This window comes from Melanostigma gelatinosum (genome assembly GCF_949748355.1).
Source record: "Melanostigma gelatinosum genome assembly, chromosome: 14".
In the NCBI taxonomy this organism is placed as follows: domain Eukaryota; kingdom Metazoa; phylum Chordata; class Actinopteri; order Perciformes; family Zoarcidae; genus Melanostigma; species Melanostigma gelatinosum.
The window spans coordinates 17,241,114-17,268,010 of record NC_136647.1 but is presented as its reverse complement, the minus strand read 5'-3'; the positions used below and the strand labels follow the sequence as shown (position 1 = coordinate 17,268,010).

Sequence of the window (26,897 nt, the reverse complement as noted above, 5' to 3'; positions counted from 1 at the left end):
CATGATGTTTGACCGAGTGCTGAGAGATTAGATCAGAGTTTGAGGCCGGTACTTTCTGCACTGGCTGAGTGCCACTGGTCCACAAGCTTCACCGCTAATTCTCTCGATGGCCGGCCTGCTATTAGCCCGAACAACGCCGCGTTCACCGACAAACCCGTCACGTAGCATGTAAATGTCAAACTTTGCATCTAATGCCTCGTAGTGGAGGAAAGCGCTCCGACTCTTAAGTGGGAGTGAGAGTGCAGCTCGAGGCTCGCCCTCAAACTTTACAACCCCTCTGCACCCGTACTTTTACAGTAACTCCCGGCTTATGCGTGCACCCCCTGTCCAGCTCCTCGAGCTTCGGTGAGGGAGCTAAGAGCTGCCGGGAACAACGAATCGCCACCTTTCCCTTCTGCCCAACTTCTCTGGCTCGCATTATCTCCGGAAAGTCGTACAAAACTATCCGGTTACTGCATACCAAGGCCTTGTAACAGTGCTGCGATGGATGGAGGGAGGGGTTGACATGCGCTCACCGGCATAAAATAAAATAAAAACAAACCCCAGCCTCGCACAGAGGAGGGTGCACGAGTGATGGGAGGAGAAGGGGAAGGAGAGGGGGGGGGGGGTCAAGAGGTGGAGTCCCTTTGCTGGGGACATCACTGGAGATGTTACATGGCTCACGAGGAATAATAGGATCATCGGATGCTGCCGCAGCAACGAGCAGCGTGAAGGACGGGACTCTGCGGAGAACGTGCCGTTCCTCTGTAGACACACAGTGTGAGGTACGCTGTGAGGAGGACCTTCAGCTCAGCACCATGTCGTGTTGGCCCTGATGTCTTAAGTGATGCGCTCCACCAACAGCCCCAACAGTTATCTTTTGAATCTTACTTTGATTTGGTGGATAATCATGCGCTGAGTTTGGGAGCTTGTGGGGGACGTAAATAGGAAGTGTCGTGTTGCTATGGAGTCAGTTTGTTCGCTGCGAGCGCCAACGTGAGCTGCGCGCCTGTGGCAAATTGGCACCATCAAAAGTGTGCTGTGTTAGCTATTAGCAAGTCCCGTTTGCAGTGCACCCATGCATGTTCAGACCCCTATCACTGGACCGCTTTGAAACTGAAGAAAACTCTAAAAACATGAAAGACAACACTCTCATGCCCTGATAAGACAAGTGATAAAAGCCTAAAGAGGTAAACCCAGGGGATTGTGGGACGGGGCCGCACGAGGGCCAGATTACCAGATGAAAGGATGGCTGCCGCTGGGTGACACGACGCGTTCCTGCCGCACAAAGCACTGGGGCGGTTAACCTAAACAGTTACATAACTGGTACTCTGAAGACGAGTATCGCAAACTACAGCCGAGACACGAGGGTCACTCGGGAGAAGCGGCGCACGAGGCAGACTTGGAGGTCGTCTGCACTTTCCACCCGTAAACCAGTTCAAGCCAGATCACTTTTGTGTTCCTTTAAAGATAGACTGAAGAAAACCCCGGCAGCAAGAGGTTTATGGAGCCTCACGCTGGCAATGAAATTAGAAATAATGTAATCAAAGTCTCCGATTGTAACTGAAGTCACACTGTTCGCCCACAAAAAAGTTGGTTTAGCCAGAGGACAGTCAACGGCTACCAGAGCAAAAGACATCAGTGGCAACACGCCGAAGAAATAACACACCGGAGGCAGCGCTTCTCTTAAACTGGCCACTTCTGGGAGCTGATACTAATCAATTTGGCAAACAGCCTGCTCGGAGATATTCCAGAATCCATTTGTGTTGTCAGTTTGAGACACAGGGGCAGAGAAAACCCGGCGTTGTTGCCATTGAATGGAGGATTAGCAACGTGGCTTTGGAGGTCAGAGGTTATCAGCTGGGGGGTGAAGGGCTGGAAATAAATGGTGTTTTCCCCCCCCCCATGCGGACAAGCAACTCAATCTAGCTAACATGATAACACGGCTTCCTCTTCGCTGTTGTGTGTGTGTGTGTGTGTGTGTGTGTGTGTGTGTGTGTGTGTGTGTGTGTGTGTGTGTGTGTGTGCTCACTCCTGAACAGAAAACACAGGATCAAAAAATTTGACAGGTCTAATTGTCGCTATCGAAATGAAACCTCTGGCCCGAAACATAACATCCTCTGATGACAGAGTCACAAACTATCAAAGTGGAGTAACAGCAGCAGAAAAAAGAAAAGAAATGAAACTTCCAGCCCAATATGCCCTTTTACGGTCTGTCAGTATTCACGGTCCGTCAGTATTCCACAAGCTTGTTAAATAAATCAGAGGGTCTCCAGAGAGGAAAGCAAAACACTGAAGGCTCCTTCTAAACTCGGCTGCACCAGGAAAGCAAACAGCTCGGGTCCAAGTGAGAGTCTCTCTGGGTGTGCGCTCTGGCCTGTGGAGCAGACCGATGGCCCTCTGTACAACACTTCGGTTCCCTGGCTGCCGTAACCACACGGCACAAGACTAAGACTGCAACCAAAAAATGATGACCGGTATGTTATTTGACTATCAAAACAGTTAATGCTAATTGTTGCACCTTCACACAGCTGATACAATCAGTGGAGACAGTTCATCTATAAACACGTCCACTTCTTTCTCTACAGTACACAACCCCACTATAGTGCACACTCACACAACATTCCCACCCTCTCAGACTCTGGGATAGAACATGCCATTCTCTCTCTCTCTCTCTCTATTTCTATCCCCCATCTCTATTTTCCCCTCCACACAGCGAGCCAGAGGACATGTGGTGTATTTATTTGTGTTCTTTGGCTGTTGTTGGCTGGAAGTGGATGTTCCCAGCAGCAGCAGCAGCAGCAGCAGCAGCAGCAGCAGCAGCAGCAGCAGCAGCAGCAGCAGCAGCAGCAGCAGCAGCGTTTGTCTCTCTGACTGGCAGTCGTACCAGGAAGGGTGACTTTTACTGTCATATAAGATACACCGCTGAACCACTGATGAACTGCTGTACCTTATATGGAGAGATGGGATGGACCACTTTAACAGAGGAAAGGGAATCAAATAGTATATTAGTGATTCCGTATGATTCCACTTAAAAGATTTGAGGCACAACCTGTTTAAAAACAGAGCAAACTAACTCAACATTTCATAGTGATGAAGTCCTTTTTCTGCCAATTACTTTCCACACAGGCAAAGAAAAAAATGTGCACACATACATGCATGTGCACAATTACTTTTTTAATCCTGTCATAGGTCAGTTTAGTCAACTCCTGACCCAATTAACCCAATCACACAGGCAAGGCCCGGTTTCACTGTCTTTTTTTAACCACACTCCACTCAGCAAAGGTTGACTGGTAGCCATTCATAGACACACATCATCTCCATACAGTAGTTCACTCTATTCATTATTCTAGTAATATCCAAGTTCATAAAAAGAATAAATCCAATGCCACGTTCAGAAGCATGTGGGTTTGCTTGTGCGGCGCACATTTGCTCTTCAGAGGAAAATCAAAGACAACACAAATCATCCGACTGAATGAGAAAAGCATGAGAAGTGGTGGTGCCAAACAGGAAACAGCTACAACAAATATGCCGTGGCTGTTTTTTTTTTAACTCCCTCATAAGTCTGAGGAGAAACAACAAACCCACCAAAGATCATACGATTTATAAGATATTTTCGGAGTCGCGTTCTTTGCTTTAAAATGCAACGCGATCGTGAATGATTCATGGCTGCCCCGCTTCCCCCTCTGTGTTTGACAGGAGATTTGTATTCCCGGTGCAACCTGTCACTGATGCTGCTTTTACCTGCGACTACAAATGTTATTCTACGTGCAGCAACAAACAAATCTTAAAGTTTGAGCAGATTTATAACTTCTGTCAAGTTTGGAGGGTTCAGAAATAACCTGCTTCAAGCTCACCTCTGGCACCGGCACCACTTGAGCAAAAACACGAGGCCACTAAGCGACGATGAGAGCGACTGAGACCCCTCACAGCTGACCTGAACTCACGATTCTGCCGATTGCAGAGGAGGAAAACTTCAGTGGCAGCAATTGGAACTGAACCGCGGGGGGGAAACGACAGGAATCAAGCTTCACTTGACCAAACTTTTCTTTTCCAAACAAGTTCTGGAAAAATGGAAACGTGACTCCTCTGCTTCTGCAAAACTTAAAACAACGCCGCATGAGTGGAGAGAGCAGCGCTTTGCCTTACTCCAGAGAAACCACAGATTCCACTGTGTAGGCAGGATCCACTTAACAAGACCGAGGGAGATTTTTTACAGCAACGTTTCTCACTACAAGACGGGGGAAACCCCCCTTATATAAACTAGCGTTCAGACTAATAAGCCAACCAGCGTCATTAGAGGCCACCAAGACAAAAGCGCTCCAGTGTGCGTCAAGGCTAGACGGCAAATTACAATGAGTCACATGCTGGGAAACGTCCCCCAGGAGGACATGGACGTCTCTCTTTGCCTGTTGGTGGTTTCTGTGACGGCCTCTTACCTGGACTTGTCCTTTGCCCATGATCTTGTCCACGATCTCGTTGTCGTCCTTGTTGAGCATGCTCTTGTCGTAACAGTTCTCGTAGCAAAGGATCCGCAGGTACTGGGAGCCCTCCAGCTCGATCTCAAACTCCTGTTCAACCACACAGAAAAGGAGAATAACATATTTGCAACAAAAAATCTGCGGCGATGCTCTGGTAAAAGGAGGGTGACTGACTTCGTTCCAATGTGGCTCTGTGGTGTCTCTGAAGACACGGGTCTTGGCCTTGCTGACAAAGTACCCATACGAGTCCACTTCCAGGGTGCAGTAGAGATCTAGGAGGGAACACAGACCCATCAATGACACTGAAAAACACTGGATGACCATTTCTGGACTGTTTCTATGTCACTGCGATATGACACGGCTGTACTTTTATGAGACATCGTGATATCTGTGTCTCGGAAACAGATGCAGTGTAACGCTGTGGAGTCAGTCTGTTAATCCCATTGTCATCATCTGGCAGTAGAAATGCTGCTATTCAAGAGTTATTACAGCCATTAAAACAGACTTAATGGGCAATGACGTCACTGTTAATTAGTTTCTCGACACTTAAGCCATGTATTAATATTGTGCAACAGATAAAGATATCGTATCGTCAACCAATTAGTTTCTCGATTAAGTAATCCATTGTTTGTTCAACAAAAATGTCAGCAAATACCCCTAAAATAGCTTCCAGAGACCACGGTGAGGTCTTAATCGATTACTTTTCAAACTAATTGGTTCTTCCGTTTCAGCTCGACACTCATCCATCTTATAAATCCACCATCTACAGAACGGCACATCCCATCGAATCAAAGACCTTCAGCTGCTGCCAAAAGCAGCATTGACATTTGCAGCGCTAAAGGCATCACTTTGTAGCATACGGATCAGCGTCAGAAGACTGCAGCAGTCAGAATCATCTCAGGCAAAAATATAACCACAAACAAGATGCAATTCCTCTTTCAAAAGTGTCATCCACAAGTAGAAATGTGCTCAAGCAAAACTTGCCAAGAAGGTTCTCACCATGAAAGTAGTTGAGTATCTAATTCTGGTATCAGATGAATGAATGTGCATTGAAAAGGTTACGCTCCACCAGAGAGAAAAAGCCCTTTAAATCATCGATATGTTGACGGACATCAATCTCCTGCCCGTGTACACACTCTTCCGCTACATCCTCATACTGCAGCCTACCCCATCCCCCCCCCCCCCGGGATCGGCTCGTGCTCAATTCTTACACGGAGCAATTAAGTCTGTTAATGTGCTTCTTTAAATGCTGCTGTAGCGGTTCCTGCAGACCTCGCTGCCGGCTGTCTGTTAAGTGTCACTAGTACGACCCGGTCCCTCGGGTTGGCCCCCGTCTGACAGCATGATGGATGGATGGATGCCCTGCTCGACCTTTCACTGGTTGAATCTCATATACATATAAAACACTGACGGAGGACATGTTTACACTGCAGCATCTTAAACAACAGCCTGACCTGTGCTTTGGTTAACATTATGGAGCGATACCAAGCACACCGTCTGGGTGAGCTGTATAGAACCATCACTAACAGGACGATACAGAGAGAAGGAATCCCATCTGGTTTCATTCCTCCTCTGTTTGTTGTCTCAGCATCCTGAAAGGCTCTGGCATCATTTCTCCCAATGAGGAAGAGATTAGCGCCGGTGGTATGAGGGAAGTTCGGCGGAGAGGAATTCAGTGCGACCCATCTGGGGTATATTTATGAAAATGAAGCAGTTGTCGGACGCTTCCGCCGATCAAAACTACACCGAAGCACACAGACGCAACTCAGTTTGGCCTTTTTTTTTTATGACCGCAAAAACAGCTGTTGGTTGTCTCGAGGGCATTTCTTTGAGGCACTGATGTGATCCTTCATCGAGCCTGCAGAGAAGAGGAGAGTGTATTCATATCCTACTTTTCTCTGGAAGTAGATTTCCTCTCCATCTGAAACGGGTTTATGTGGCCTGGACATAAAATTCAAACAAGGCCAGGGAGAGCATTTCTGTGTCCTCGCAGCGGATCCAGGAGGGCCACGAGAAGTAGCACGGACTCAAAAAAGGCCTGGAACTGCAGAGGTTTTTTTTTTTTTTTTCCTGGCAGGTCACCACCAGGCTCAGAGTGTGTGTGTGTGTGTGTGTGTGTGTGTGTGTGTGTGTGTGTGTGTGTGTGTGTGTGTGTGTGTGTGTGTGTGGTCAGCGTGGGGTCTCTGACCTCCAAATGCAGGGGTTAATGAATACCATCCTCTTCCATCTCAAATTAACTGCAGCCCTTGTGGTGCGGGTGTGTTTTTATACAGGAGGCTAATCTTTGCCCGGGGCGGTGTTGAATGCCGGGTCAGAATGCAGGTTCACAGAATCAGGAGACAAGTGATAATCAGTTAAACTCATCAGTGTCTCCACAGCTACAAGTCCCAGACAGCAGAGCAGCTGTGTGCTCTGCTCCGGGGGCTTCAGGAGAACGAAATGAGGAGGAGAGAGGAATAATCTAATTGTTTTTCATAGAATCCAGAAGGAGAAAAACTAATAACAGCGTGGCAAACAATCAACGGGCTGGATTTGATCGCACGCAGAAAATATGAAATATGAATCACGTTTAAATCTCTTCGGGGGCTGTTGGAGAAGCTCAAGAAACTATCTGCAGAGTACTGGAGCTGCGATCGCTTCAAATGCCTTCGTGATTTTTCTAGGTTTGTTGCATGTCAATTTGGAATCTGTGCACACTGCTCGTATGTAGCACGGGTTCCAGCAGCTCCTGAATACATGTGGAGGAATATGGATGTCACTTGTTGACACTCGCGCAACCTTTAAAAATAAATCAAGAACAAAGTCAACTTCTTTTCCACTGTTGTGGTTTTTTATTTTTTTATTCTACAACAGAGTTTCTGGGAGATACTCGACTCCCAGCTCCTTCCTTCTGTGACCCAGTTTGACTACTTTGCCCTGGGCTGAATTTCAAGCCCTTTCCCACTGGTGGTGGTGGGGGGGGGGGGGGGGGTCGTTGTGACATTAATAACACAGCTCTGATAAGATATTCTGGTACATGCCTTTGTGATTTTTCAATCAAAACAGGAACAAAATGAGGCTATTGTCCATGATTACACAATCTCAACCACTGACTGACCGCTTTTTCAATTCATTGCACATTTCAATTCTGATATGATAATAACCACCAAATGCATCAACAGAAAGCGCGCACACACACACACACGCGCACACACACACACGCAAAAGAGCAGCAAATCCCCTCAAAGTTCTTGTCCAGAATGGCTTGCAGGGCAGATCAACACAATGAGAAACGTTAAACAGAGACAAGGAAGGAGACTTCAGCAGTACAACTGAAACCACATTACACACACACACACACACACACACACACACACACACACACACACACACACACACACACACACACACACACACACACACACACACACACACACACACACACACACACACACACACACACACACACACACACACACACACAGAAGGCTGAATTACACAACAGCGTGGCCGCACAAGACCTACATTAAAAGGCACATTTGATCCCATTATTACGCTACATCTGGAGGAGACGGTGTCATTTAGTAATTTGTGGGAATGGAGGCGATTACGAAGGCAGCACTCTCCATTTTGAGGACAATGGCTCCCATCAGCTCTGTGAGGACAGTTGTTTTTAAAACATCTGTATATGAGAAAATGTATGCCAGCGCTTGACGGGTTTCATAAGCAGGACTCTACGGGGATATTTAAAAAATATTACCAACATCATTCTGCCTGTGAAAGGTGTAAAACCAACGCGCTGCTGACACAACTGTCTCATAACTGTGACAGTCAATGCAATCAGAAGTCAGGCTTCTCAAGGAGAAATGTTTTTAGGACACCGAGGACGAGACATTTGTCAGAATATGGTGCGTGATCTTTATAAGTGAACCAACCTTAAAAGAATTCATCACTATCTCAAAACAGATGACGCAATGCTGACGTGACTAATTAAGCAATACAAGACAAATGAGTAATTTATCAGAACAATTAAAATGCAGTAAGTGGGTAAAAGTAAAAAAGTTTGTATTCATAAAATGTATTAATTGCATGATAATTGGGTCAATAAACTCTTTACACTTTGCATTAAATGCTTAACTGCCGATGAACAGCTGTGGCGGTGATCGGGGTAAACTTGCTTGTTTCAGCATCGTGGCTGCAGCCAGTACACTCCCACCAATACACAAACACTTAAGCACCCACACAGCAAATTCCTAACCTAAAAACACAGGTGCACTGTGGGTGCAGCGGCATGCGACTCTCTTGCAGAGCAACGTTTCGAGCACAGCTGAATAGAAGAACGGTGTTTTGTGTAAACTGAACTGAAGCATAAATTACAATTCATTACGGAGAGTGTGACTAGACTCACTAATATTGTCTCCTTTCCTCTCGACGGATTAGTGCAGTTGATTCTGAAGCTTAAACTGCACGTAATAATTACACTGATGCTCTTTTACCTGTCGGATTATAATGTCATTAAATACTGTGGGACGTCCATGCTGTGTCACTGCCTCCCTCATGTCATCGGCAGATCAATCGACCCTTTCGCTGGATGGATTGAAGTGGAGGGTTCGTTTGTTTTTGTCGCCTGGCACAAGCGGGTGGTGTGAGCGATCCCAGGATCTTAACATGGGTAAACCCTGCATATACCCCCCCCCATCATCAGTGGCAACAGCGACACATCACCTACCCCCCTCTACCTTTAATGCCCCACCCTGCCTCTATACGCCTCACTGGACACGCTGACATCAAACTGTATCGGTGGAGCGACCAGACTTCCACGTACACACAAACGCACTCTCTTCATTTTAAACCCCCTCAGCTTCAGAGGATCAAACGGGCTTTCACAGGAGAAGGCTTTCCAATCCATTACCCGGGAAATTCTAGCAGGCTAGCTTTCATATTCCAAAGGCTGTCATGGCAACAGAGGAAATCACATTTCTTCATCTCTGTCTCTTTTCCAGATATTTGATATTTGAACCGGCGCAATGGGGCATAAAAAGTACAGCAGCAGCAGCTGTCCCCTACTGACACGTCTGCATGGTCCTGCCAACATCACACTCGGCTGATAAAACACACACGCACACGCACACACACACACAGTTAGACAAAGGAGCACTTGTGTGTGAGTTATGCGATATCAGAGACAAACGGACATTATTTTTGCCAGCAGTTCAGTTTCAATGTAATCTCTCTCTTCCTTTTCATGTGCCTCGAGTGTTTTTATGATGTCTGCCGAGATGAAAACAACCGCAGGAATTCCACTGTGGCCCTCACTTCTCCTCTGAGTCTCTCTCTTTCTCTCCCTCTCCTATCATCTATGCTCCGATACTCCATCCATCCATCCATCCATCCATCCATCCATCCATCCATCCATCTGGCCGGTCTCGGCAGAAACTGCATGTGCAGACTGCGATGACGGACCGGGTCATAAGTTTCGCTGGCAGGCGCGTATGTGCACAGCAGCGATGTGCGAGTGTCTGCACGAGCGTGGTGAAAAAAAAGAAAGCAGAAAGAAAAGGAAAAATGCCGTTTCTGGCCGACTTACTGGCTGACTCCTTGAATCCTTCGGCGGAGTGGACGATCACATGCAGAAAGCCGTACAGGCCAGGAGTCTCCTCATCTGGAAAACAAGCACACGGAGCAGTGAGATCCTCGTGTCAATGTGGCGACACGCTGCATCTATAAAGTCATTCAGAATCAGAGTTTGTGTACAAAAGGGCAATTTCCCCCTGACCACGACTCTATCACTTCAATCACAGTCTCATCCACCATAGAAATACTGTTCAGTTAGGAAACAGATGCTGTCCTGTATCATCCTCTGTTGCCATGACAGTGTAACATTCCCCCTTTATTTCTGTACACCGATACCTCTTTTTTTCCTCTGAACATTTCTGTCGATGAAACCCGTCCACAGAGGCAGCAGAACACGCAGCCTTATGTGGACATTTTGGATGGTGCTCTCTGCTAATGATCAGATGTAACAAACTCCTATGAAACACGCGGGGTTCGTCCGGCTGAAACAAGAGATTTACAGACAAGTTTCTGCACTCAAGAGAGTTTGGTGAATCCAACTTGACACCAAAGTCAAGAAACATTCGCAAAAACGCATAATCAACATATTGCTCGGGGAGAGGCATGTGTGCTTTTCATTCATCTCAGGTTGGGTGGTCCGAACTGTGCACACACGTATCATTATGAACATCCAATAACGGCTCTCAGCCCTTTGAACACCAAGTCACCAACTGCTGTTATCATACGACAACCTTTGCGTCGGACGGGTATCAGGCCTCACATCAACAAGCAGTCTTCTGCCATAACAGCTGAGCTGGCTGCCGAGGGGAGGTTTGGTGCACGTTTGCTAGGCGGCCTCTTGCTTTGGTTGAGGCCTGTGAAGCCTGGTAAATAAACTGCCATGGAGGGCGGCAGGACTGTTTGGAGCTGCGATGTAGGCGGCTGTGTGTGTGTGTGTGTGTGTGTGTGTGTTTGTTGTATTTAAGCAACAGGGGAGTTTCACAGGGAGACGGTTCAAAGGTTCAGCTTCGAGGTGGCCTATGTGCTGCTTTTAGAGCCAAATTCAGATCCCTTTCTTTCAATTACAATCATACTTGAGCAATAAACTGTGGTAGTATGTGATACTTGATAACAATATGGGTAAAAGAGTCAAATAAAAGAGTGTTTAATGGTCTCTGCGACATCATCCATCGTCGCAGTTACGAGAAGCATTCCTTCCCCAGCTGGCCTCCATTTAAACCGCGGCTGTGCGCCCTGCTTCACGTGTCACTGAGGTGTGTGTTTATGTTTGCTTTACAATGAGGAGTGTTTCCCATGTCTGGGACATGACGTTCCAACACACAAGGGCATCACCTCCCTGGGAGAAGAAGGAAGATGTCACGTGGAGCCCAAACAAAATGGCAGACCTGTTACCTGGCAGAGAGGTGAGGGATTAATCAGGTCAGCAGAGCGAGTCCGCCGGGGACAGGGGAGACCTTTCTTGTAGAGATAAAGGTCTGTTTTTATTGTAATATTACACTATTGTAAATGTAATATTCCTCTGACAATTCTGATTGTGGAGTCAGTGTGTAACCAACCGCCTTGAAGTGATAGGTGTGACTGAGGTCAGCTGAATGAATGACTGCTTGGTTTATTAAACAGCCTCATAACCCTTAGTTCACACACACATGTCAGCAAACAGGTGAAACATTGGTTTCATTAAACTGAACGGAGGGTTTAAGCTTTAAACTGGAGGTCTGTGGTTTAATCAGGTCGGTCGATAGTCGCTGACAGGGCGTTTTACAAGCTATCACCATCAGCAGAACTGGACTGCGATGGTGTGACGCGGGGACGCACACGTCACCGTTTTGCATCACCGTACATATAAGGAGGGAATAATATATGTATGTATGCATGATGTGATAATAATCTAAACTGCTGTTAAAGACCCCATTTTGAGACGGGGAGAATTGGGGGGAGCGCTGGCTCCGGACATAAATGCAAGACAGACTTTAAATGACATGATACTAATTATTTCAGATATTTTTTTTCCAGGAGGTGATTCTCCATTTCATGAAAACACCTTGAATGCATTATTCTGAACCTAAACCTTTGCGGTTTCCAGGAACAGCTGATTTTACAGCAAGCCGACACGTCATATCTGACCCATGTTGAAAATCATCTCTTGAATATATATCGCAACACTATCAGCTCTTGAGAAGCGTCTGCTGAGGATCGGCGATTGGCTTCTTCCTGCTCCAAACCATCGCCTTTACAAATCCACTACTGGTCGACCTTTAGTGACTTATGATCTTAAACACATACTTACAATACATTGTAAATTGATATAAAAGCACAGGCTGCCGGCTCCTTACCCGGAAGTGATTTGTTTTTACATTCAAAGTTTATTTTTCATTGAAGAAGGAAGCAGGTAATTTATCAGTCACAGTGCTATGCTGGCAATTGACCCGTTTCCATCGAAATTCACCGGAATGCTAAATTAAAATAAAAGCCCGGGCTTACTTACACAGAGATACTATTACATAAGAAGCAAACACGGGTGTCTTTTTCTGTGCGAAGCGAGAAAGATTGAGACAGTGTGCCCTTCAGCGTCTTGAAGCCCCTCCGTCAGCTCTGCGGCTGTACGTGTGTGTTGTGCGTGCGTGTGAAAGCAGAGACCCTCGCGCCCTTTTGGGAGATCAGAGTAGGTCGGCCAGATGGCTTTAATGTCACCACCGGCCTCTGAAAGTGGTGCAATGTGGAGATCTGGAGCAAAAACAAACATGTAGGAGCTGAGGGCGCAGGCCACCGGCGGCATTGACTGCTAAGAGCTAGATGAGAAACATATTGTAACCTAGATTCTCTCCCGCAAGGCCCCCCTCTCTTCATTATGTGGCTGCTTGTTGTGCAGAGAGTGCAACAGGCCCTTTTCTGTGAATTTAAACCCAAAGCAGAGAGGACGGAGCGATGGGGGGGATTGCGGGTTCAGAAGGAGAAAGCGACAGAGGACAAGAAGATATTGTGTGCGAGTGTTTCTCACCGTCTTTGTTGCTTGTGACAGGAATGTTGTGGACAGTTCGGAGTTTGAAACAGGAGCTGGTCAGGACCTGGAGCTCCACAGAGCTTAATGCACACGCCTGGAGATCTGACAGACACACAGCGACCACACGGCTACGGTTAAACTTCCACTTCTCTGAGGTACGGTGAGTAAAGAGTGGTTTTAAACCGCTTCAAGATGCAGACAGTGTTCTCTAATAACATAAAGGGCCTTTAGGACAATTCAAGGCCAGTGTTACCTTTCTTCTGGAGTTTCTGGATGCTTTCCCTCCACTCTGACCTCTCATAATCGGAGGAGATGAGGAACTGGTAGCTCTGGATACACACAGAAAAAAAACAATGTTAAACACATCAAGAACCTGCACTGGAATCATGATTGAAAGAAACTGCTGCAGATTTTCTATTTTTACAGAAAGTAGAAGTGGAAATGCGTCTCAAAATCACTAAAAGCCACGATGTGAAATTATCTCATGCTGTCACAAGATTTTGATTTTGGAAACCTCAACTGAATCCATCAGAGGGCTGTTTTGAAAGGGACGTGTCTCCCTCTAGTGGTGAGACGTGAGTGTTGCTGCTACGTGGACACGGAGTGACAGGATTGGACGAACACGTTACCTTTCCATGTCTGTTGTGGATGCGGAAGGGGATGGTGGGAGAGTTCAGGAGCAGCCACGACTCCTGTTCGTTCATCTTCTTTCTCAGGCGCTCCACGCGACTCTGACCCTTCGGTGCTTTCTAAACACAAACAAACAAACAGACGTATGGAACCTCTTTTAGTCCTGAAACTGACACCAAGGTTGAGCGGGAGAAACATTCATCATTCAAATACTTAACATTGCTGTGCAGCCCAAGAGTTGTGAGGCAAAGATACAGCGAGAGGTGAACGAGTCCAACCCTGTCATAACTCAACTCTCAACACCAAACATGATGATACACATATTTTTAGATTCAGTGTGCACTGTGAACTCCACGATGTCAGTCACGAATAAACATCCACAAATCCACTTAGAAATCATCGATAACACGCTCCATATAAGTCCAGAACTTGCATGAGAATCATTACGTCTCAAGTTTTCCTCCGTCTGTACATTCATGGGTTCGCTGCTAGAGCTAGAGGATAATTCATACTTTTCATGATGCCAATTTGCCAAAAAAGCGAACAAATATAGGCTTAAAGAAACGGGCTTAGGGTGTAGCACCACAGCTAACTAACTGATGGCAGCACGGCAGCAATGCACTTCCTGTTTACATCCCCCAAATGAGTTTATTTGACTGTTGGTAAAAATGAAACATTAGTTATGATTTGTGGAATAGCAAAGGTTTTCTTAGAGCAGTAAATTAAAATATTTAAACTTTGATATTAGACTCCACTTCACACGATTTTGTCCCTTTGAGTTCAGTGTTTGTCTCCTGAGGTTTATTAACACCTGTATGCATGTTGCTTTTTCTCCACTCTCCGTTATCTTGACTCACATTCGGAGACCGCAATGGGATTGTAATGTGAATTGACTATTGGTGCATCCACGACTGTGGATTGTTGGATGCTGGATGAAATGAGAATCCACTCCTTGTGAATCTCCCCCAAATTCTTCAATGGTCTTTGCTTCACAATCCTCACAAGGCTACTCTTAACAGCATGTATCGGTTTAACGACACATTTCCTATTTTCCCAAAGAAAACAACGGCGTGCTGCGAGAGTCCTTTTTATATAATTCAAGGCTCTCGGCTTCCAGTCAGTATTAAAGGAAAACAAACACACATCCTCCCTGCCCTCACCAGGAAGCCGTGAGTCAGAGCCTGGATACAGTCAGCTGAACCCCTCACTGCTCCTCTGACTCTACATACCTTGCGTGGTCACTCGCTGAGTGGGCGAGTTTAGCGCTGCGAGAGGGGAATAACAGGAACTTCAGTGTGTCTCAGCCAGGGACTTGGAAATGTTGGAGGATTATATAGCATCTTCTTTTTGCCACTGACTGAATGTTTCAGCCATAGAAATAGAACATTTTCTATCAAATCAACATAGCAGGTTGGCCTGAGAGGCGGCCATCGCAAAGTGACCCGTTGTCGCGGTGCTGACTCGTTCTATTTCTACGGTCAATGCTGAGTGCGGAGCACCATTTCCTTCTGAACTAGTCGAACGACCACGGCTAACAGTTCAATGTGCGTTCTAGTCTCATTATACTTCTATGGTTTCCGTACTGATAGGAACAGAAAGACGTAGAAGAAGGTAATTCTGTTTCGTACTTATTTCTGGATGTCACTACTATTGTATGCACGCTCAAGAGTTTCCCCACATGACACATTGGACCTTACCTTGACCTCGTCTAAGACAAACAAAGGTGTGGGCGACAACTACCGAGTTAAAAGGAAGGTGCAGTGTTTCCAGTAAGGGATCACTGAGTCTTCCATGAAAGTCTGCGTATAAATAAATACATGGCTATCAAAGTTTCACAGAACTCATTAGTCGCGCTTCCCTCCTGAGTCACTTGTTTGTGTTTGTGTGTCTCAGAACAACAGGAACCCAGCTCATGACTCGTTTTAAGGAACCCCTGGAAGGTCCCGCCACGAGATGTTGAAACAAATAAACAAACAGACCTACCTTCTCTTTCTGTATCTCACTCTTTAAGACTGAGATCTTGATCTTCATCTCCTCGATCTCGTGCTCGGGGAGGACCTGGATACTGGGGCAGGAGTCGGAGTCGTCCAGGGTCTGGAACGTCAAGTCCGCCAGAGGGAGGTACCACTTGCACTCGTACTGCTGATGGCGGCTGTAGATGGACAGAGAGGGAAGGGTGGACGGGTGGGGGAATACAGGAAATATATGACACACAATAAATCAACAAATCAGTGGAGGAGACCAAAAGCTGTAAAGATCAACAGAACAAAGGCAGTGAAAAAATACAACGTCTGCAAATTAATAGAAAATTCTGTCCAGATGGCCGCTAACCAGACATCATAATCTCTGGCTAATTTTAACAAAGCATTACTAGCAAGAGTCGCTATGATTGAATTTGTCACTGTGCTGTGGTGTAAAGACATTACTGTAATGAATAGACACGATCATCATCACGAGGAAAAAGTGAAACATTCACAGGGGTCCAGAAGAAAAAGCTGAAGAGAAAGAAGAGGAAAACATCCTTACAATGACAATAACTGGCCAATTGAGAGAACTCCAATTTCAGGGCATCTTCTTTTCAAATTCAAAAGCACTATACTCAGTGGCGATGCTCGATTAATGAAACCCTCAGCAGAGTGCTTCCACTTCCAGCGGGACCGAGAGAAGATCAGTCTGCATTGTCACTAATGAGACCGTCACCAGCGTTGCTGGGTGCTGCGCAGTCAACTCATTACCGCTGAGACGCCTTCATCAGGAGGCCAATTTGAGCAGCCCGTTGATGAGCATTCTCACATGTGACGACTAAAATCTACATTTCGCAAAACAACTTTTATCTAAAATAGAATATTGTTAGAGGGAAATTAGAGGAACGCAGGTGTGTTTGAGTGTCTCTCTCGTCTTTGACATCTCTTTGTTTTACAGACCATCCATTCATCTCGTGCACTTAAACACAGCCGTAAACAGAAGGGTGGAGCTCAGTTAAATGCATAATTGAATAGAGTATGAAGACATCCTTATATCCAATCTACTAACCCTGAAGTCACAATAACAATTCAATATTTATAGACAAAGACAATTATGACATATGTATTTTTTTTGTGTGTATGTGTGTGTGTGTGTGTGTGTGTGTGTGTGTGTGTGTGTGTGTGTGTGTGTGTGTGTGTGTGTGTGTGTGTGGCCTGCACACAGAGACGCTCCAGACCATAACAGTCCAATTTACAAGTCTGGTAGTTATGGCAATGCTGCGTGTTCCTTCCAAGTGAGGGGAGGCTGCGGATGACAGACAAACGGTGAATGTCAACCAAAATAAGATCCAATCAGGCTAACCGCTTCCGCCGCGCTGACGGGGCGAATGTCACGCAATCCCGTAAATGTGGGGCGCTTAATCTGCGGACGCGTGTCACATCGTGTGTCGAGCCACACACGAAAACAGGACGGCTGTGTTCCAGTCACCTCTCTTCACTTTGCCTCCAGGCCTAACAGAGTAACACCTTCGCCATTCGCTCTGTTCTCCGTGTTTATCGGCTAGTCTCCTCCACTCTTTCACAATGCCAGAGGCAAAAAACGCCTGCTAGCCTCTCTCTTTGTTAGTGTGGCTTCAGAAAGTCCTGATGTTCCCTCCAGGAACACGAATAGAGACGGGATATTCTGTAAAGCGCCGGTGTCATCCTTTGTGTGTCACTGCTGTGGGGGGCTTCATGTTGACGTGGAAGGCAGAATGAATGACACACAGATGGCAGCATAGACAGGGTAATCCTAAGAGGGTGGATACTCAAATGGCTCTGTGCTAAATAAAAACAGGGCTATGATCCTCTCCGGGTGGAGAGCGGGAAAAGGTAAAGTGGACTCACCCCACAGCAGTCTTCTTCATCTTGGCACAGAGCAGCAGGTCGGTGAAGAGGAAGACGTGCCGAAGCTTCCTGGAGCTTTCCGACACTTCCACCAGGAAGCCATCCTTCAACAGCTGACGAGCCTAGAAGAACGCCGCATGTCACTTCTTGTTGTCGGACCGATGCGTACACAAAGCTGATGAACTTAACATGACGCGGGTCAAACAATGCTGAGTTCTGATAACGGTTGAGAGAACCTAATATTCAAACTTTCTAATAAACTTTAGCTGTTTTTGCCTCAAAAAGTTATATTTAGTTATTTTGTGAAGTTCTTCTAATTGTATGAAATATGTTCTATATATATAAGCCTGAATTTAATTTAGTATGTATGTAGTATATATCTCCTTGCACCAAATAACACAGCATCCAACTTCAAAGTCAATTCATACAATAGGCTCTTGTCTCATTCATACTGAGATATTCAAATGACAAATAATCACACACACACCTCTCCCTTGGGCGTGGTGACGGCAGTCCTGCGAAGGTCGATCTCCTCGTTGATGGAGGAGAGGAAGTTCTGAGATATCCGCAGAGCGTCCTGCAGCAGCGGGAAGTCCGGGTGGTCCTTAGGAGTGTGTTTCAGCAAGTCCTGCAACACGTGCACAAACACGCACGGTTACACAGATGCAGTTTGTGCTATGATACATAAAACTTTACCAGAACTGTCAAATCACAGAAGTAATGATTGGTGCAATGACGTAAAAACGTCTTATCCTGTATAGCGTTTGAAATCCATTTTCACTTCCTAACAAAATCCAAGCATGAGCAGAAGTCCTGATTGAATGTTTTCTTTCTTAATTAAAAACATAATTGTGGTGCGCATGCAAAGCTTTCTTATTGAACACTGAAGAGATCTCTGAAAATCTCATTTCCTTGGAGTTATTGAAGCTGCTCTCATCAGTATAGCGGGGCGATGAGCGGGACAGCCGAACAACACCTCTTCCTTTGCATGAACAGCAGCAACATGACCTTCGTAGAAACACACGCAGCAGTCCTGGACAGTCATGTTGTTGCTCTGACAGCTTTATGCAAACGCAATAAACTCCTGTGAGGTAACTACGGTAGACACATCCAGGCGTCTCTCTGCTCGCTTGATTGACAGTTACCACCTTAATATTACTCACCCAGACTCATGAACAACACAAAGCGGGCTCTGTTTTTCAGCACTGTGTAGAATTGCTAAACATAAATTAAGGTATTATCGTTGAAATTTTACTCTCACGGTTGGATTTTGCTGTGAGGAATGTAGAGTCTATGACAACAGCTAAATCTTTGTAGTACAAATGGTTTATTCTGCTTTGAGAGCTTGTGTGTGTGTGTGTGTGTGTGTGTGTGTGTGTGTGTGTGTGTGTGTGTGTGTGTGTGTGTGTGTGTGTGTGTGTGTGTGTGAGAAGGGCAGTTAAAGGGAAAACCATTACAAAACAAAACCACTAACCATATTTTCTCACTTTGCTTTTTTGGTGTTGTATTCAATCATTTTAGCCCTTTGGTCCCAAATAGTCATTAAAAAACATGTGAGAAGCTAAAAAAACCCAGCCAGCCCTTTGTGTCTGGTTGGGGGTTGTAAAGGAGTCACAAACCAAAAAGGTTGGTAACTACTAGTTTCTATTAAATGATAGTACATTTTATAAAAACAACAATGTAAAAAGTAACCAATAGAGTTACATAATTGTAGTGGAGTAAAGAGTATTATATTTCCATAGTACGAGTATAATGTAGCATGCAAATCAAATATTTAAGTCAATTACAAGTACCTCAAAATTGTACTTAAATATAGATATCTGTCTCCACAGTGATACAATGGAAGTGAATGGGTTTCTTAAAAAACAACATCATATTCAGCAGGCACACCTCCAGAGTCAGAGCGCTGCTTTTTTCGTAATTCGGGTGACATGATCCTTTAAAGTCGTGGGAGTGTAAGAAGTGTACTCACATGAAGAACCAGGGTGCTTCTGGTCACACGGTCAATGGGCTTGTAGAGGAGAGCTGTGGGGAGAGAAGAGGACGGCTCTGAGTCAGTGTCGCTCACACACAAGTCTGTACACACACACACACACACACACACACACACACACACGGCGTGAACAGGGACAAACACTGAGTTAAACTTAGACTGCTGATATGACTTATACATCGCTTTCCTAACTTTGTAAAACGAAATGTAATAAATGAAGAGATATAAATTTGCTGAATTGTTAAATAATAAATCACACACCAGCATCTTGGTAGAATCCCCCAAATTGTGTGTAAACCAGCAACAAATTGGTCAAAACTCAAACAGGAATTAGTATTCCCGTCTAAAATAAATATATAAAAATAGAATTGAAATGAATAGATTGGCCCCGCCGACAACCAATTCAGCTATTTGGGCCAGTCTCGACCTGACGTCGGTATCGCTGCCTCTCTTATCCACACTGCCAGAGAGGCTTTTAGCAGCAATACATGCAGCTGACCTTTGACCTTCCTTTGACAGGGAGCAAGATAAAAGACTGCATGTGTGTTGCTCTGTGGATTGAAGGTAGGGGGGGGGGGGGGGGGAGGTGCAGCAGTTTGTTACTGCACAATGAAGGGACACACACACACACAAGTCTGTAGGCAGGCTGCTTAACATGCAGTCCATCTCTGGGGTTGATGCTGCAGCCTCCTATTGGTCCTGAAACAGTTTGCTTCCACTGCATATTTAGGCTGCTACTCGGTAAACTACAGCCTGGACGCCGAACTCTAAGAGATTCTCTCTGAAGCACACCGACGCAAACAAACAGCAGAAATGGAAGCGTGTATATATCTACTGTACAACAAGACAGACCCAACGCTAGTGTTCACATCTGAACATCACAGTTTAAGCCTGCACCGCCACACGCGGCTGGCTGGCTGGCTGGCTGGCTGGCTGGCTGGCTGGCTGGCTGGCTGGCTGGCTGGCTGGCTGGCTGGCTGGCTGGCTGGCTGGCTGGCTGGCTGGCTGGCTGGCTGGCTGGCTGGCTGGCTGGCTGGCTGGCTGGCTGGCTGGCTGGCTGGCTGGCTGGCTGGCTGGCTGGCTGGCTTCCCCCCCCCCCGTGGACGGCTATGTCTCAAGGTCTCAACATAACAATGCTACTGGTGTCACAAGAAATGTATAATAATGTCGCTCTGCACTTGTTCTCAGGGAGGGAAAAAGAGAAACGCAAGGGTGGAGTATGCAATAAAAACAATCCAGATCCGCAAGGGCATAGAAATCTGTAAAGCAGCCGACAATGTTCCACTCACTGATCAAGCTAATCTCCATTTATTATAGTGCAAACGTAAAGCAACTGATTATTAAACCGAAAGGGAAGAGAAGGCCCTCTGTATGCAGGACAGGTCGTCCCAGACAGACAAAGAGAGCGACACTTTTCTGTTTATCCCATTGAACATTGCTCCCATGTACAGTAGTGCATGCTATCCCTCTCTTCTTCTCTTCCTCTGTACTCTGCTCGCCCTCCTTTCTTCTCGCCTCCTCCGTCGACGAAGAAGAAATGAAAAGGGCGCCTCCAGGGAGCTTCAGATCTACTGATAGGGCTCTTCATATAAACCTTTACACACTTCTCATGTGCTCAAATATACGTGCACATATTCACCCGGCTACTGTGTAAGACCAAAGAGAATCTCCTCGAGGGCCTTGCTGATGCTCTTTGAAGTTTCTCCGCCCTCTGGTCGTTAACGATACGGCCTCCGTCAACGTCTCACTGAACCGATACCGCTACGTCCCGGAGGATTAGCTCCACGACCTGCACGGACCACAAGGGGGCTGCCAACTCCTCTAATCATGTGCGTGTGCACAGTGTCTTCACCTTTTTAGAATGTCCAGGTGACTTTGGGTTACCTTGGGTACAGTTCAAGCTTCAGGTGTTAGTACAGTACAGTCGTTGTAGAACTCAGTACATCAGCTGTATTGATTATTTTGATGTGGTTTGTGCTGCGTGTGTGAAACTCTACTGCACCTTGTTTCTGTTTGGAAACACGAGTCGACGGCCATGAAGCAGGAATAATAATGATCATGTTCACATGTCAACATTTGCTTTTTAGCTTTTGCTAATTAGCACTAAACACAAATTACAGCTGAGGCTGATGCAGATGTCATTTAGTGTTGCAGCTATTTGGCCAAAAACCAAAGTATTGGGCACATTTTGACTTGATGATGACACCGGATCTAAAGTTAAGGGATCACCAAAGTTGGTGTGATTCATCCTGAGGACAACGAATGTCCATCGAATCAGATCCCTCAAACAGAAGTCGAGATATTTTAGTCTGGACGAGGTCCCAATGCGGTTACAGAAAGATCAATAACATCTTCCACAGCAAAGTTCAAAGTCCAGTCAAGAGAACACCGAGAGGATCAGAGAGGAGGCGGATTATCGGAAGTCGATGACCCGTCGCTGCGAGGTGCCTCTGATTGGTCCTGTTCTCAAGGTCTCCTTGACGACTTGGCTGGCGGACAGACATCTTTGCTAAGGGGGGGGGGGGGGGGGGGGACCGTGTAGGCAATGTCTTTGAACATCAACACACTGCACGGCCCCTCAGCTTGGACGCGGAGACTGCCAGCGTAATTTGGCAAGACATTCCAATGTTAGGCAGCAGCCGTGACGGAGGACGACGAGGACAGAGCGACAGGAGAGGGAAAATAGAGACGGCAGAGTGACGGAGAAAACAGAGAGGAAGCGGTCATGGTGGGGAGCAAGAGTTCCCATTTACATGTAAAACAGGATGTCAGATGTTTGATTTAACACTGTTGCTATTTGCATCCATTCATTAAGCGGTGGCTGGCAGATGAAACAGTGAGCTATATGGAAACAAGTTTGACAAATTGATTTATTTCAATGAAGAAAATACGCAAAAGCCGGGGGAAGGCTGGGGTCTACTTAAATGAGGTGGAAGGCGGGAAGGATGGATGGATGGATGGGTGGGTAAAGGGAGGAAAGGCAGGTGGGAGGAAAGCGTGATGAAAGAGGGAGCGGGAGTTTCAGAGCTGAGCTGGAGAAATCCCTGGACTACTTGGCCAGGTAATTCAGGAACCGCAACACAAAGAGCAATCAAAGCAACTGGCCTGGGTGCTGACGAACACTGATTGCTGAGGGAATATGACACGAGCATGCGAACAATGGTACAGACAAAAGCAATCAGAGCGCTTTAGTATATTACAGTGCAGTCTCAGCAGTAAAGAAGGAAAAACTAACGTGACGATCACAATCAGCATGTTTGGGTCGCTCCTCATTTACGGTGCATTAATTAACAGACACTTCACAGGTACATGAGGCTGTAAACTGACACACACACTCATCCACCCTGTCTGCAGACAAAGCCACACCGTTTGCTAATCGGATCTATTATTGCATAACAATCGGACAGCGTTTCATTATTTCCCCTGCAGCAGCAAGAGGTCTACCCCTCTTGGTTCGGTTGTGCCACATTCCCCAAAAACGGCTCAAGTTTGCAAGACACCAGCAGAGCACAGGCAAACACGCACACTCATTAACTCACACACGGATCAGACTCGCTCCGATCCTCTGGCGATGAGTATTCTCTCCGAGGAGCAGTCTACGGCCAACAGCCCTTATGCAGACTAAACGTGCCTTGCTTTTAAACAAACAAACACACACAAAAGCTGCTGTGCTCCTGAATATCTTTCTGTATGTTGAAAAGACATGAACAACTGGAGTCTGCCAGTCCCGGTGCGCTGCATATTCTCAGAGGATCATCACTCGGCGAGCACACAAAAGCTCCTGCGCTTCAAAAGACTTCATCACCTCTTTACGCGGGCTACTGCACATAAATGTACAGGAAAAATCAACAGCAGACAAGATACTATTTGTGCATCATGAGCACCAGTTCTTAAAGCTCAGAATATCCCAAATCAATCTGACAGCTTGTCCCAACTTCACAGCAAACAACCAATCTACCGTGGAATCAATGACGACGTCCTGGCTCACAGGTAAACGACGGGAAAAAGGAAAAAACAATGCTCCAAGTTTCCCCAAATCGAAACGGCGGCGGGTCACAACATGCGGTCGTTACCGTATGTGCAGTTACAACACAGTCTGAGGACCAGAAGCACCTCCATGTCCCTCATCTCCTCTCCTCACTCTGTTCTCCTGCTCACTGCATCCTTTCTCAGGCAGAGAGAGACAGCGAGAGAGAGAGAGATGGAGAACGAGCGAGAGAGAGAGAACGAGACACAGAGAGAGAGAACGAGAACGAGAACGAGAACGAGAGAGAGAGAGAGAGAGAGAGAGAGAGAGAGAGAGAGAGAGAGAGAGAGAGAGAGAGAGAGAGAGAGAGATCTAACACATGTGCCAGTTTGCCTCCCAAAGCCACTGCATACACAAGTAGCAGGACTGGAGGCTTAAAGCCGCAACCTAGCCTGGACAGATGTACATGCACACTCACAAATAGAAACAAAGACTAAAATGCACACCCACCCACACCAACACTTACCCTCCATTGTGACAGATGTGGTACTGTCTTTAGAGTCTTTAGGACATTTTACTTTGAGGTTCTGAAAAAAACAAAACACAGAGGAGTGGGATGATGAATTTAATTAACCACACTCTCGTTCCCACACACACACACACACACACACACACACACACACACACACACACACACACACACACACACACACACACACACACACACCTCTCTACTTGCTCGGCTGAGGCTGATAGAAGTAATGAAGGCGTATAGGGTCACTGCAGACTGACACAGCTGACGGAGGCTGAGCCGTGTAACCACCACACAGTAAAGTACAGGTACAACCACCAACACACTTCTACAGCACAACTGGGAAATGATATTAGTTAAAGAGAAACCCACAACATGACAATTTCTATATTAATAATTACTCTGTGTCTTTAAGAAAGCTTTGTTTTTCTCACATGCCTCAATGGTGAAAGGAGAATCACACAAACGGAGAAAAGTCTTGTTGAACGCAGACCCCATTTGTTTCAATTCATCAAGACTTTTCTCCATTCGTGTGATTCTCCGTTCACCGTGGGGGCATGTGAGAAAAACAAAGTTTCCTTCAGGAACTCGAGGTAACACAGGGTGAGTAATTGATGTAAAAAATGGAGATTTTGTGGGTGACGGATTCATTTAAGGTGTCGATTAAAACCCCTAAAACTCAAGTTCCAGTTGTGTAATCTGCTGTGCATTGTACTCTGATTACTGTAACGACAGGGCTTCCTTTTGGAAAATGACCACAGGAGTGTAATCTATTGTTAAACGCTTAACAGGAAATGGAGGGTTTTATATTTAGAAATTAAAGCGGAATATCTACACAGCATTAAAACTTTTTTCCATTGCCATTTTAAAAAGGTATCCAAAGTCCAGCACATTTACAATAATACATACATCCACCTTGTGTTGATGTACAGTAGATCCACAGTATAATCCAAACCATCTGCCCAAACACTAACAAGCAGACATGTGCTCAGTGGAGCATATTGTCACATCAGTGCATCTGTTGTTGTGTTGTAAGCTAATGTTCCTCAAAATAAGACCACATTTCCTGTAAACACTGTTGGTTCCAGTCAAAAAGAAGATGTTCCAATCCGCCTTACTTCCTCCTCTGGTGTCGTTCCATCTACATTTGTTTCCTTCTTCCCTTTACCGAAGAGGATTTACGTGACACTTGAGACAAAATATTAGAATATGCGACAAGAAAAAGACACCAACTCCACATGTTGCGTATAATGAACGCTGCATACTTGCTATTCAGACACGTCTTTCTTACGTCCCTTCCAACCGCTCCTCGAGCCTCTGATCACCTCTTGAGGGTGAAACTTACCTCAGATATCTTCTGGAACTGTCCGTTGGCCTGGCTGCACTTCTCTGCCGTCTCCAGCGCCACCTTGTAGTTGTCCACAAAGGCCTTGTACACTCCCAACTGGCTGGCCTGTGGAATGAGAGAGAGAACGAGAGACGTTCAGGTTCGGGAGACAACCAGCTGGTGCGAGACAATGACAGCGGCACGAACCTCTCTTCTGTTTGATGTGAATCCTTTAAAAAAAGGACAATTCAGACCCAATGAGTTTACACATTTACCATTACAACACAAGACAGGAAACCAAAACATAGTGAACCGAGTGCAACTTTCAGTCACCTTCAAATATCATTTCTATACCTACTTCCACACATACTCTTGCGCGTTTATATTAAAATTTACATCGGGGTCTGGCAGATTAATTCATTTACATTCCCGTAAGGATTTTTGCTGCAGTCCCTCTTTGGCTCTACCCACACACACACACACACACACACACACACACACACACACATATATACAGTAAAGCCAATGCCCACAGTCTAATCGCATCTCCATGAAACAGATTCACTTTCTCTTTCACTACCGGCCCCTCTCTGCCGCGCTGTATGTGCATTGTAGCACAAGCTGCAGACCAGCAGTGCATGAATATGCATCCTGCTACAGCCGTGCTTGAATGGCTGGGCTGAAGAGCTGACTGCACGCTAAAGCAATGAGATTGCTCTCGATTGAATAGAGTGAATGAGTAAGACTTGTTACTTTTGTCCTTAAAGCCCCCCCCCCCCTCCTCCTCCTATTTTCATTTCCTCTCCTTCCATTTCCCCTCAGCTTGTGAAGAGAGGAGACATGAGGGAACCATCCGGCCTCATAAGACACTTTTAAAAGGGATGGTTTATTTTAGATCTTGAAAGGAACAGAAGACAGCCAAAAGTTATTTTGGCTATTTGTCATTTTAGCACAATCCTGACACAAACATTTAGCCACATAAAGACAAACACAGACTCAGCCAAACAAGTGCCTCTGTCTGTATATCATCTCTTCATGATTGGAGACTCCACCATGTCAAACCAAAACCTTGGATGGAAGGAAGAAGCCACCATGAGAGTGATCACATTCCCAAAGATAGAGGATTTGTGACTTGGCAGCTTTGGCTAGAAACACTCAAAGCCAGCGCAGTGACGCAATCACGGTATTTCACGGGTTCACCTCTCCGGCGACGGCCGTCACTGAAGACGCAGGACTTTGAGCAATGCTCCCGAGCAGAGCGCCCACACTTCAAACAACAAGATCACGGGTCAGAGTGGCGGGTGGGAAAAACACAGCTTGTGCTTGAGAGTGGAGGCGGGAAGGAGAAGATGAGGAGGGAAAGAGAGAGGGGGGGGGGGGGGGGCAGTATTGGAGTCTTGAGTAGAAATAGACATTCTCTAACGCTTCAAAAAGCCTTTAGATAACTTACATCCTCACTGACATGTTGGACATGTTGGGGGCCAAACCATGTTTCTAACAATATCTTCTGCATGATTCTATAGCTCGGAATGAAACACACAGAACTTCTTTGTATTTCAGAGGATGCAGTGGACTCTAATTTT

General features: G+C 46.0%; 1 protein-coding gene across 3 annotated transcripts in view; it reads right to left on the bottom strand.

Moving 5' to 3' along the window:
• The window catches only part of abr (ABR activator of RhoGEF and GTPase), a 103,384-nt gene that overhangs the window by 26,144 nt on the left and 50,343 nt on the right, over nucleotides 1–26,897 (bottom strand). For all 3 annotated transcript variants that reach the window (XM_079283409.1, XM_079283406.1, XM_079283407.1), the window contains 12 exons: nucleotides 25,333–25,440; nucleotides 23,982–24,042; nucleotides 19,468–19,520; nucleotides 17,983–18,123; nucleotides 17,496–17,617; nucleotides 15,628–15,796; nucleotides 13,644–13,763; nucleotides 13,268–13,343; nucleotides 13,012–13,116; nucleotides 10,027–10,101; nucleotides 4,635–4,732; nucleotides 4,419–4,550 (listed from right to left, as the gene is read on the bottom strand). In XM_079283409.1, the coding sequence (XP_079139535.1) occupies nucleotides 4,419–4,550; nucleotides 4,635–4,732; nucleotides 10,027–10,101; nucleotides 13,012–13,116; nucleotides 13,268–13,343; nucleotides 13,644–13,763; nucleotides 15,628–15,796; nucleotides 17,496–17,617; nucleotides 17,983–18,123; nucleotides 19,468–19,520; nucleotides 23,982–24,042; nucleotides 25,333–25,440 (1,260 nt within the window). The remainder of the gene's footprint in view (nucleotides 1–4,418; nucleotides 4,551–4,634; nucleotides 4,733–10,026; nucleotides 10,102–13,011; nucleotides 13,117–13,267; nucleotides 13,344–13,643; nucleotides 13,764–15,627; nucleotides 15,797–17,495; nucleotides 17,618–17,982; nucleotides 18,124–19,467; nucleotides 19,521–23,981; nucleotides 24,043–25,332; nucleotides 25,441–26,897) is intronic.